Source organism: Staurois parvus, unplaced genomic scaffold, assembly GCF_062004578.1.
Source record: "Staurois parvus isolate SC_StPar_1 unplaced genomic scaffold, SC_StPar_1.0 ptg000634l, whole genome shotgun sequence".
NCBI classification, from domain to species: Eukaryota; Metazoa; Chordata; class Amphibia; order Anura; family Ranidae; genus Staurois; species Staurois parvus.
This window is the reverse complement of record NW_028318430.1, coordinates 8,643,983-8,657,893: the sequence shown is the minus strand read 5'-3', so window position 1 is coordinate 8,657,893 and position 13,911 is coordinate 8,643,983. Positions and strand designations below refer to the sequence as shown.

General features: G+C 39.4%; 1 protein-coding gene across 1 annotated transcript in view; it reads left to right on the top strand.

Moving 5' to 3' along the window:
* Positions 1–13,504, top strand: part of GRK1 (G protein-coupled receptor kinase 1) — a 60,836-nt gene extending 47,332 nt beyond the window's left edge. The window contains exons 5-7 of the mRNA XM_089693538.1: positions 1,381–1,505; positions 5,804–6,005; positions 11,113–13,504. Of these exons, the coding sequence (XP_089549664.1) occupies positions 1,381–1,505; positions 5,804–6,005; positions 11,113–11,390 (605 nt within the window). The 3' untranslated portion in view covers positions 11,391–13,504. The remainder of the gene's footprint in view (positions 1–1,380; positions 1,506–5,803; positions 6,006–11,112) is intronic.
* The last annotated feature ends 407 nt before the right edge of the window (positions 13,505–13,911 follow it).

The window sequence follows — 13,911 nt, the reverse complement described above, 5'->3', positions numbered from 1 at the left end:
TGGTGCTTTGCCTTACTACTTGTCCCTCAGTCTGTTTCTGTTCAACTAAATTCTTTGTAGTACCCCAAGAGATGTCAGTAAGTGCTGGGTGAGTGAGGTGTGTCATCTCCAGGTATACAGAGACATTTTATCCAGCAACTCTTCCGAGGGTAGCCTTGTACATTTGGAACAATATGATACTGTTTTATTCTTCCTTTTTTTTGTATTGCGTTATTTGTGTTATACATTGCTGTACAATGCCTTGGATTGGCTTTCTTTGCATTGTGGTTTAGTTATAAAGCCAGTTTAGATTCAGTTCAAGCTTAATAGAGTTCTTTTTTTGCCAGTGACTTTTTGAGCTGCCTCTCAAAGTACTAATAGACTGGAGAATATTATCGCATGATCCTTAAAACATATTTCCCTTTTAATATATCCAGAGGTAGTTAGCAACTTTTATCCTCTCTCTTCCCTTTTTTCTGTGCTTTTAGAGCTGCCATTATAGGCACAATCCTGTTTATATTCAGCTTGTCTGCATCTGCACTGTAATTGCAGACAGGGATTGAGAACAAGGAAGATATCTGGTCCACTGCCTATTCAGTTTTGCCACAGGCAGAGGACATAAATGGCAACGTCTAAGCTGTAGCGCATATTTTATATATATATATATATATATATATATATATATATATATATATATATATATACAGCAAATACAGTGGAGAAGCATCTCAAACAGCTGGAAGCAGATAGTCTCTGCAAAGGTTAAGCCCTGTTGCAGTGATCACATATTTTCAGACTAGGACTGAGAACAAGGATGCCAGCAGGTTTCCCCCCAGGTTTGCATTTTATGTTCCAAAACTGGATGTTGGGAATTACATCTGATATGGGAGCTGGAACTGCCATGCTTCTAGAATTTTAGATCTTCACTGATAATATGAGTTCAACGCAGAATGGACATTGTCAATCATGGCTCTTGGCAGCGAAGGCTTAAATCAGGTATGTAAACCAGAAGCCAGATCTAGTGAGGGTTGCAGACAAATGGAATGTAAACACTGCAATATTTATACTGTCCTGTATGTAAAGACTACTATCAAGAACAGGAATAGGCGGTGATAAGGGTTCATATTTGCAAAGTTGCTTTGTTTCCCCATAATATATATTAAATGTGTGATATAATTATTCTTTTATTGGTTTTATGTTGCTTAGTTTTATTATCTCATTTCTATAAAATGCGCTTTCTGGGTCACTAGGTTGTGTAATAGGGAAAAAAAATATGTCTTTGTAGTGTCCTTTATTTGTGTAACTTCAATGTCCCCAGTGTACTTGAAAAATACAGTCCAATATAATACATTGTAGAGCATTTACACACATACTTTTTGATTACATAGATCTTTTTTACAGGATTTATGGCTCCAGAATTACTGAACGGAGAAGAATATGATTACTCGGTGGATTACTTTTCCTTGGGTGTAACTCTGTATGAGATGATTGCTGCACGTGGCCCATTTCGGTCCCGAGGAGAGAAGGTAATGAATAACCTCTTCTGAGAATTAATGCTAAATAGCATTTCAGACAACTTATCATATTACTTTTATTGCTTCTACTGCAAAATTGTGTATTATCACTTTCTACAATGGAGAATATCTATTTATGGCCATTTTCTTGTACTAGGATTATGCTGAATAACACTATTTCATCAATTTCTGTCCTGTACAGTGATGTACTGCTGGAAATGCCATTGGAATTCTTGTATATTGATCAGAAACTGTAGCAATTGCTGCTTATGCCTTTATCACTTTATTATTTCCCACATTGGTAATGACTGTTATAAGTAGTGATAATGCATGTTAATTAAAAATGCTTAGAATTATGGCAGTCAAACTCTGAATTTAGTGCTTCCTGAGGAGTACATTACATGAGAGCGATCAAGGAATTTTACTATCATCTAAAATATATTAGATAAGGTTCTAGTGAGTTTTGGGTATAATGCTGAGCACCAGATCATTTTATGCCCACTATAATTTAGGTGTGGCATAGGACATTTTAAACTATATTATAGGTGTCAGGCTTTGCATAAGATAAGTCTTGGCTAAAGCTTCATGTAGAAGGATGGTGTCATGATAGGCTTTGAGTGAAACATTCTAGAAATCCAATAAATATGAACATTACTTAAATATGTAATTGATTAAAGCTGAACTCTGTCCAAGCAGCTAAAATCCCAGTTGATTAAGACCTGCGTTCACACTAATGCAGTGGGGGAAACGCTGTGAATCCTGTGTGTTTCCCACACTGCATTGCAATCGTATGGCTTAATGTGATCTGGTGCGGGTTACATAGTTACGTAGTTAGTCTGGTTGAAAAAAGACAAAAGTCCATCCAGTTCAACCATAAAAAAAGTTATAATCCTATACCCACAGTTGATCCAGAGGAAGGAAAAAAAAATCCAGCAAAGCATGATCCAATTTGCGCCTGCTGGGAAAAAAATTCTTTCCTGATCCCCCGAGAGGCATTCGGATATTCCCTGGATCAACATTACCTATAAATGTTAGTATCCAGTTATATTCTGTGTATCTAATAAAGAATCCAGGCTTTTTTTGAAGCAAGCCACTGAGCTGGCCAGAACCAACTCTTGAGGGAGTCTATTCCATATTTTCACAGTTCTCACTGTGAAGAAACCTTTCCGTGTTTGGAGATTAAATTTCTTTTCCTCCAGACGTAAAGAGTGCCCCCTTGTCCTCTGTGATGACCTCGGGGTGAATAGCTCTACACCGAGTTCACTATATGAACCATTGATGTATTTATACATGTTGATCATATCCCCCCTTAATCTCCTTTTCTCAAGAGTGAATAAATTCAGTTCCTCTAATCTCTCCTCATAGTTGAGCTCCTCCATGCCTCTTATCAGTTTGGTTGCCCTTCTCTGTACTTTCTCCAGTTCCCCAATGTTCTTTTTGTGAATTGGTGCCCAAAACTGAACTGCATATTCCACATGAGGTGTTACTAATGATTAGTACAGGGGTAAAATGATATCTCTCTCTCTGGAGTCTATACCTCTTAATACAAGAGAGGATTTTGCTCGCTTTAGAAACCGCAGCTTGGCATTGCATGTCTTTATTAAGCTTGCGATATACCAGAACTCCCAGATCCTTCTCCACCATGTTAAATTAATGACACCCCAAAATAGATCGCAAAACATGGTAAAATTGCAAGAAATCGCTTCACATGGGTGAGAACATCCATGTAATGCGATTCAAGTGCGGGTAAAAAAGAGGGTCCTGCACATTTTTGGTGCAGATGGAATGTAATTTGAGCCTTACAAAATGCATGGCTAAAATCACACCACACAGACATTGCATTTAATTTGCACAAGAATGCGATGGGATTCCTTTGCAAATTACATGTGGTGTACCACACTGCATTAGTGTGAACCCAGATTACGGGTACATGCACACAGATGTTTGCAGCTGCAAGGGAGCCTCAGGTGGAATGAACAGCCAGCCATTGAATTGCATGGCTGTACATGCTTGTACTTGTGTAATTGCTGATGCTGTTTTGCATTGGCCTCTACCCACGCAGGTGTTTGTAAAGCATTTTCCCACATGCAAAACTTCCATGTCTGGGAAATATATCATACACACACGAGTGGGTAAACACCACCTTTGGCTCCCTGAGAAAACACCAGGAGTTTTACACTAGAGCTCCCTTGCTTCTGCAAATGTTTATGTGCATGTTCCCTAACGTCGAACACTAGGTAATCAGCTAAATACATAGTTGTTAAAAGGAAACTGCAATCTTGTGATCCTGACAATCCTGCCAGACAACACTGCCAGGTCCTTGCCTACAATACAGCATTAGTAGCTTAGATTGGTGAAGGATGCATCCTCTGCCTTCTGGTTATACAGTGATGATCTGCAGAGCATCACTAGCTCCTAGTGTTAGCCCTCCTTCTAGAGTGCTTATGCACAGAAGGCCGGAACAAAAACAAATTCAGGTACACTAGCTGCATGCAAAAAAAAAATTTTATATTACTTTTTATTGACTATTTATTTGCATTAATTTGTGTTTTTACAGTATATCAGCTTTACTTTGGTGGTTAGTTACAAATTTGTTGCTAGCTGGATCATGTTTACCTTCATATTAGCTTAGGACATACAGTATTGCAACTGTTAAAGTGATTGTAAATCATTTTTTATTGTAAAGCATTAAAGATTTTTATTAAAATAACAAACATCTCATACTTACCTGCTCTGTACAATGATTTTGCACAGAGAAGCACTGATCCTCTTTTTCTCTGGTCCATTGCCAGCGCTTCTGGCTCCTCCTCTTCATCCAGTGCCCCCATAAGAAGCCACTTCCTATAGGGGAATCCACTGTCTGAGACCATATATACAGACACGGCCCTGTCAATAGCTCCCACTACTATCTATCTGCCCTGTAAGGAGGGACAGAGCCGGGAGAGCCTCTGCTCTCATGCACAGCTCTGGAACATTATGGGGATCAGATAAGTCTAAGGGGGGGATCTTTTGGGGGGGAAGAGCTGAGTCACAAAAGGATTTTTACCTTTATGCATAGAATACATTAATGTAAAAAACCTTAAGCCTGGGTTCACATATATGCAGTGCGGTGTATCGCATGTGATTAACACAGGAACCGCACTGCCTTCCTGTGCAAATCACATACGATTTGCGTGCGGTGCAATTGGAGCCATACATTCTGTATGGCTCTAATTTCATCGCACCCACACCAAAAACGTGAAGGACCCTTTTTTTGGTCCGCACTAGAATTGGATCGCATGGGTATTTACACCTATGCAGTCCAATTCTGCACATTGCGCCGCGTTTTGCGGACCGCTTTTGGGGTGTTGTTAACTCAACATACACACCCGCAGCGGTTCGCATGAACGGGGTGTGATTCTGATACGGTGAGGAATTTGCACAGAAATCGCTTTAAATTCCGCACCGCTTCAGTGTGAACCAGGGCTCAAGCTTTAGAACCACTTTAAGCAGTGGTACATATACACAGTATATATATATATATATATGTATATATATAGCATCACTTGCAACTGTGATATAAATTATACTGTTTGCGAGCCCTGAACACTTAACAAGTATAATATACTGCACATTATGTGCAGTATATTGGTATATTGCTGGAGTAAAAAAAGTTCAGAGCTACCTAGTGATTTATACTAGAGGTAATTACTCTTTGTAGACATAGTAACACCATCAGAGGAGCTGGGTGTATCTCGCTTCTTAAATCTTCAAAAGAAAGAAAAATACATATACTTAAAGTAGAACTATAGGCAACATTTTTTTTCATTTTGGATAGAGTAAAGGAGGGTTATAACCCCTGTCAGGGTCATCTATGTCACCTTTGGAGAGATTTACCTTCACTTCCTGTCCCATAGCCAAAACTGGTAGTAAGAGGAAATGAAGGGAATCCCTTGGGGCCTCCCAGGTTACCCGAACCAGTGTTTCCATTGGAAGATTTCTCTTCTATTATTTTTCTGGGGACCACCCCAAAACATTTCTTTCACTTTCAATGATAATGGTAAACAAGACAAATAGAGAGGGTGAATCTCCCTAATAGGGGCCCAGACAGCAATAAAAATTGACAAGCATTTAATCTATCTCCATCCTGTCCAAAACAAAAAAAAAAAAGGTTTTGCCTTTAGTTATACTTTAAAGAGCAATTTTATGAGAAAACTATTTAATCTAAAAAGAAATCCATATCTCAAGTAGTCCTGATAATCAATCCTACACTTGCATTTGATTTTGTAGAATAATGGTATATTATTTGCATTGTTTCTTTGTTATATTAGGTTGAACCCAAGGAGTTAAAGAGCCGAATCATAAACGACACAGTGACATACACAGAGAAGTTTGGTGATGAGTGCAAATCATTCTGTGAAGCCTTACTGGAGAAAGATCCCAAGAAACGGCTTGGGTATCGAAATGGAAATTGTAATGATCTGCGAGTAGTTCCTTTCTTTAGAGAAATAAACTGGAGGAAGCTTGAAGCTGGTAGGTCTGGCACATGAGTCTCGCTATTATAATGGAAAAAAACATGGCTTCTTTAACAATATGTACTGTATGTCATGTAACAGCGTCATTTTAGATTTTATCTATGTTTAAAGCTGAACTCAAGGCAGAAAACTAAATAAACAGATGAAATACATATATGACAGTTGTTTTACCTGCCAGAGGAGTTGTATTTCTGTCCATCCAGGCTTAGGATTTGCAGCTCTGCCACACAGCACAGCCCTGTATAGCACAGCTGAAGATTGGATTTTTTGTCTGCTGCAATTATGTAACTTTCAGAATTTTTGCCCTTCCCTCAGCCTGTGCTTGGACAAAGAAAGGAGAAACTGCAGGTATATGAGTTTATCTCTTTCACTCTGCTCTCTCCACCAATCAGATTGTTCCTTGTTAGCACATGCATGCTGCAGTGCAACTGACTGGCCCCTTGTGCTGTTTCTCCCTATCATGGTCTAAATTTTGATGTACAGGAGATTTCAAGAGGCTGGTAAAGGGTTTCCAGCCCTCATGACATTTTATTGACAAAACACTGAAATTTTACTGAAAGAGCACATTTTTTACTGAAAACCTGAAGTATAATAGAAACTCCTATTAGAAACTAAGAGAATTGATATTAAAAGAATATAAGCAATATGTAAACATTAACAATACCCATAACAAGTAATCTGTCTTGATTTAAAAGGGGAGTGTGGCTTTTCCCCCCCTCATTTATACTTACCTAGGTGGATGCAGGATCGTTCCGATGCTGCATCTGTCCCCCGCCGGCTGGAAGTGTGAGACCTCAGTGATCACATGACCACTGATCGCTGAGTTCTCACAGCCACTCTGAGCAGAGAGCAGTGACTGTCAGTCACCGATCTCTGCTCTGCTCCCCCCCCCCCCAGCGCTCACTGGAGTACTGGGCTGTGGAGGGGGAGGGAGTAGCTGGCTAAAGCTCTCAGCGCTTCACTGAGAGGCTGAGTCAGGTGCCGCTCCAGACTCTGGGGTGGATCCTGACTTTAAAGTCGGGATCTTTCCCCAGCCTGGACTGGCTGAGTGATGTCAGCCAACAGCCACAGGAGAAGTACAGCCAAAAGAGCTTTGGCTGTACTTCTCCTTTAAAGCAAAAAAAGCAGAACAGTGTAACAAATTTGAACATGACTAGGAGTATAAAATACCTGAGGAACCCTTGAATGGAGCCGAAAAATTAATCCTGCAGCATGCGTAGTCCACTTGCACCTAACAGTGGGAGTGGCTTAAAGAGGGATGGTTAAACAGAACCTGAGCCTAGTTGCTCTATACACTGCTTGTCTATGCCATAGTCTTTGTACTCACAAAATGCTCCTAATTACTGTACCACAGGTCTCACAGACACACACAAACCTCAGGACAAATAAGGATGGGGTATCTCCATCCCTAAATCCCTCACATTTAAGGCACAATTCCAAATGTCCATACCATTTTTCTGTGAGTACTGGAATAACCAATAAGGATTCCATGAATAAGGGGCCAAGGATGATGGCTGGTGGCATGGAGGAGGGTATTTCCTGCCGTGGGGTTTTTGAAGGTGTTAGTTTTAAAACAGTGCCATCCTTTTAAATTAAAAGATCTGGCAAATTACGTTTGATTATTATGATTAATATTCTATTATTACTATATTATTGTATTTGTTACTATTGTTATAGTTGAAGCGGTCAATTAATTTAATCATTTTGTGAGGGTTCCCTCTCTATGCTTCCAGCACATAATTTATGCAGTGAATCCACAAGAGAACATGCTCACCAAACCCACTCATGCCATACACGCATGTCTGCTCCCAATAGCCCAGGTGCAGGCATGCGTAGGCCAGTGCACAATCTGTTGTTATCAACACACCTCTTTTAGCAGTCAGTTCTAATGTTCTGCAAGTGTGTGATTCGGTAGTGAATAGGTACAGTATGAATAGTGTGGTAGGGACCATATGAAAATAAATTATCTCAAGCTTCTTTGCATGGCTAATCCAAAACTATACCTGCCTCTGCAATGCAGGCACCGTGGCACCCCTGATTTCAATTTCACCCAGTTTGCCCAACACCATAAGAAATAACTGCTACTTATGGGTACCTAGCACAGATCACACATACAGCCTTCCTGCCTCCTACAGTGCAATGCTTGCTGTCTGTGTTCCCAGTGCCATACAAGAGCATGATCATGTATGGTGGGGAGAGCTTGATAAACCTTGTGCAAATTTAAATTTGTAGTGGGGAGAACAGATTAAAGGCTAAATTCACTTTAAAAAAAAAATCCAGCTCCCCTATGCACCAATATATAATTAACGTACCTCAGTTGCAAAAATATTTAAGCCCTCTTTGATCTAAAGAATCTAAAGAAAAAGGCTTTACCTTAACCCTTGGTAAATTTCTTAGAAAGCTTTTTTCAATTCCTGGAATGTAGATAGTGGACAGAGTAGCCAGTAGGACTCCGGAAGCAGATTACTAGATGATCTCATTAGCACACACATCCTGCACTGACCTCATTAGCACACACCCTTCACCCATCAACTCTTTTTTCACAGCATCCCTGGGATCTCTGCCCACGTGCATTTGCCTGGCTACCCCAGAGTCCCTTCAGACTGGCTCAGGCCAAATGCAGCCCACGGGACACCCCTGATGTAATGCAAGGGCCAGCTTGATTGGATATAGAGTGATTGGATAGATAGTGTGTCCTCCTATTATATAGTTTTGGTAAATCTAAAGGAGATTGTACAGAGATTGTACAAGCAGATTGTATAGTGTGTGGCCACATTTATACACCTAAAATTAACTAGTTGCTTTCAGTGTTATTAATTGTTAATGGCACACCAAAAACAGAAACAAGCACACATTTTGCCACATTAAAAAATGAGTGACTAATGCAGAAAAACGTGTAGTAAAAATGTGCAACCCAAAATGTCTCTTGAGCTACTTTGCCATGTGTAGCGCAGCCCATTGAAATCAATGGACTGCAGTATGTCTGTCACTAGAAAAAAGAGCCAAAAAACCAGCGCAACCACTACCCTTGGTGTGAATGGGGCCTGAAAGTGTAATTGGTGCATTTACACAGAACAAGGAGGCTCCATTCTAATCTGTGTATTCCTGAACGCATGCCAGACTGCACAGAAAATGCACGCTTTGCCATGCTATCGGAAACACACTGCAAATGTGCATCATGTTTGTGTTGTCATTACATGTTAACCACTTCCCTACCGGGCACTTTTACCCCCTTCCTGCCCAGGCCAATTTTTAGCTTTCAATGCTGTTGCACTTTGAATGACAATTGCGCGATCATGCAACACTGTACCCAAACAAAATTTTTAGGATTTTTTCTAGACAGATAAAGCTTTATTTTGGTGGTATTTAATCACCACTGGGTTTTTATTTTTTTGCTAAACAAACTAAAAAAGCAAAAAAAAAGTTTTTTCTTAGCTTCTGTTATAAAATTTTGTAAGTAAGTAATTTTTCTCCTTCACTGATGTGCGCTAATGAGGCTGCAGTGATGGGCACTGATAGGCTGCACTGATGGGCACTGATAGGCTGCACTGATGACAAGGCACTGATAGATGGCACTGATGGGAATTGACAGGCATCACTGATGGGCACTGAAAGGCAGCACTCATATATGGCACTAATAAGCGGCACTGACTGGCACTGATAGGCGGCATTGATTGGAACTATTACGCAACACTGATGGGCACTGCTAGGCGGCACTGACGAACACTGATAAACAGCACTGACTTTCACTGATTGGCGGCACAGATGAGCACTGATAGGTGGCACTGATAGGCAGCACTGATGGGCACTTATGTGGCATTGATGTGCACTGATATGTGGCATTGATGTGCACTGATGGGCACTAGTATGTTCCATTGATGGGCTCTTACAGGTGGTAATTATGGACACTGACAGGTAGCACCGATGGGACTACACTGATCATCAGTGCCCTGATGATCAGTGTAGATGTCCACTGTGAGGATTGGCGCTTATCGGTATTTACTGTTTACATGTGGTCAGCTGTGATTGGACACAGCTGATCACATGATAGAGCCTATGTCATCTGCTCTTTACTGCGATTGGCGATCCGCTGTGTCCCAGGGACACTGCGTATCATCTATCCAGGGGCGTGCATGTGCAGCTAGAGTGGGAGGACATCATATGACATTGTTCCAGAATGAGAGAGGCGCCAGCCTCCCGTCATTTCCTTATATGGCGGGTGGGAGGCGGATAAAGGCAGCCCAAGTGCGGCAAATGCACCAAAAACTTTAGAAACACACCGTGCTCCACTCCAAAAAACATTCGGGAGCATTTCTGGGGCAATTGTTGGGTGTATAGCAGCCCATTCAAGTGAATGGACTACCCTATGCTTGACAAGTGAAAATGCTCCAAAACACCCAAAACAAACACATGTGGGAATGTGGGTCTTCACTACATGGAGATGTGAACGGGGCCTGACAACTGAGTGTCTCCGTCCACTCCCTCCTATGTATTTGTATAAAGATGGCCATACACTATTCAATCTGATTGCACAATCTCTGTGCAATTTCTTTTGGATTCACCAGAAGTACGGAATAGGAGACACCAGAACAATCTATTTCATTTGTATCAAATCAGACAGGCCCCTGTACTACATAGCTGATGGAAGGAAGGTAGTATTGTAATGAGGGAGTTTAGGTCCAGAGTGGTGAACACACCCTACCATACCCTCTTCTGTGATGCAACAAGGTAGTGAATGAGACTGGGAAGTGGGCTACAGGAAGTGAATGCTGAGGGACCATCGACAGGAAATTATGCAATATGAAAATGTGTTCAAACATTCAAATAAACTGATACAAAAGTAAACCTCCTGAGGTCAAGGTAAGTGAGAGATGATCACATTGGGATGGCTGTGCCAGAAATGGCATTGGAAAACGCTTCTATTCATTATGAAAAGTGAAATTCTGCCTGAAAAGGTGAACGTATCCTTTAAAGTAAGGACAGGCATGTACTGGAACAGCTTAAGTTTGAGTTTAGTTTCCCTACAGGGAGACCTACAGCAGATATTTACAGTTACTTTATGCTAATATTTTGTTCCTAATCTTTCTTTTTGTTCACATTGAAAGGTATTCTTCCACCACCTTTCACCCCTGACTCCAGAACTGTCTATGCAAAGGATATTCAAGATGTTGGGGCATTTTCAACAGTTAAAGGGGTCAACGTTGAAGAAAATGACAAGCAGTTCTTTGATGAGTTTGCTTCAGGCAATATCCCTATACCATGGCAGGAGGAAATGATTGAGACTGGCATTTATGATGAACTAAATGCAGAATTAAATGATGTCAGAAGAAATTCCACAGCTAATGACAACTCGGCTAAGTCTGGAGTATGTCGAATTGCATAGAAGACCTGCAAGTTTTGTAATGACATACAAGAGAAATGAACTAACTTGCATTTTTGTCTGTCTCTTGTGTGAACTTCATATCCAGTTGTGAGAAGATTCAGACCTGCAAAGCACTTAATTAGAAACATTAGATTTTTAGCTAATAGTGGCTGTTTGTTTTCTTTCTATCCACTTACAAAGTAAAAGGTACATATGGAACCACTCATGAAAGAACTACAGGCAATAATCATGGTGTCGACAGTTGTAAAAGCTGCTAGTCATTTTATCATGGAAATTATACGTATGGACATCATATGTAGGAGTGCAATTATGTGCTCCTCCAAATTCTGACAGGTTACCTTAATTTTTTTAAAATTTTTTAGGAATTTTATTTCTAATTTATGAATGTTGGGGTTCGCTTCTATAAATTTCTTATATAAATAGTTTTGATTTAATCGCTAAAGCAAACTTTAGTAAGGACTACTTAGTCTAGGGTGGTGTCCTTGCTGAAGTTTTGATTAATTAGCAGTCCAGAATAAGTTGACATTGTCCTGCCTCATACCAATGGCTGGTTTGCTTTAGGTATAGTGGTAGTAAGAACGCACGTTCAAAAAGTATATATCTGAACCTTAACCTTTACCACACTGTAATGCTTTCTTAACCCCTTTTTAATTTTTATTCTGAAATGTTGCCCCAAATACTGCTTAATTTCCCTGATTACACAGTTCCTTGGTAGCATAAAGTTAAACTTATAAAAAGTATGTTTTCAGAAAGAACATGCAAAGCGCAAAACACATTTTTTGCCCAGGGGAGATTGTGTCTTTCTTATTTTAGTTTCTTTTTATGTATAGTAACACAAAAAATGCGCTATTGTTACCAAAATTAGGATTCAATAACTGGAAAAGGCTCAGAGCACCACTAGATTTATTTAATAGGAAATAAAAATGGCAATTTTAGGTCTTCATAACCTACTGATATTAGCTGAGAATCTGTACAGCATAATTAATAATAATATTGATAAAACTTTTGTAAGGATGTTAAATTGTTCATCAGTAAAAATGGCAACATTCATCTTAATGAGATTGGCTGCCTAAATATTTTACTAAATATTCAAACTAAAATGGCTACTATTTGTCTATTGTTAGTTACATGAATTTACATTATTGATGCTTGTTTCATGAGCTTTAAATAAATATATAATTTGCATATACATATTCAAATTATTTTTAAAACATGAAGTATATAGCTATATTATATTATTATTACTGATTTTTTTTTGTCATAGTTGACATGTTATAAATATTTTATTATCCTAATCTGTTTCTTATAAGGCCTCATGCACAGTGGAACGTTTTTCTGCTTGCAGCAGAAAAACACTAAATGCGGCAAAAATACGTGTAAAAGCAGTACCGCATTTAGCGCTAAGACATTTATTCATTTAATTGGCCAGAGTACTTGCCACGGAAATGAATAAACGTGGTTAACGCTTAGGTGTGTTTAGATGTGCTTAGATGCATTTTTGCCATGTTTAGCGTTTTTTTTGCCAAAACATTGAACTCTTGAATGCGATTCTTCTGCGTTCAGGAGAGGGACATTTCAATGGCCCTAAACGCTGTTGCTGTTAAACTCTGATAAAAGTCTGTGTGTGCATGGACACATGGGGGTTGATTTACGTAAACTGGAGAGTGCAAAATCTGGTGGAGCTCTGCATAGAAACCAATCGGCTTCCAGGTTTTATTGCCAAAGCTTAATTTAAGAAGCTAAGCTAGAAGCTGATTGGCTACCATGCACAGCTGCACCAGCTTGTAAGTGCTCCAGTTTTAGTAAATTCCCCCCATAGGCTTTTATTGAGGTGTGTTCAGGGGCTTTGGTAAAAAAAATGCCAAAAGCTCATGAACTCACATTCATGAGCAGCAGTGTGCATGAGGCCTTAGTATAACCAGCTTGTATGCGAGCGCTGCATTGGTTTTCATTATAGATGCTTTGAATGGAATAGTTTTTGTTTTGGTTAGCATGTAAATTTGACATGTGATCTGAAAATAGCTGCTTTGTACACTGCTCAATACAACGTATAGAAGGTAAAATATGAACCAAATCAAAAGTTTAAATAAAAAATAGAATTTTTTTTTCTTAAACCATTAGTTGTTGTCAGTTAACTTCTGCTTTTCTCACAGACAGTAGTTCAAAACCTGCTTTTCCTTCACATTTGTATAATATAGAAAAGAGGTGGCTGTACAATAGCTTTCTGCTAAATTTAACTGGTATGCCAGTTTTGGATGAAGCAAATGTTATTACATCTGAAAACGAATTGACCTGAACCCTAAGCTAAACTTTGAACTTAAACCTACCCTACATTAAACCATTGGTCTAACTCTACCTACATTAATTTCTAAATTTAACCTAAACCCATAACCAAAAACTTTGTACAATCCTAACACTTACTTAAAGGGTAACTTCATTTTTGAGGAAAAAATATAGCACAAAAATATATAGCATACAATTGCCAAGCAAGCTATATTGCAATTTAATTTTATTAAAATTA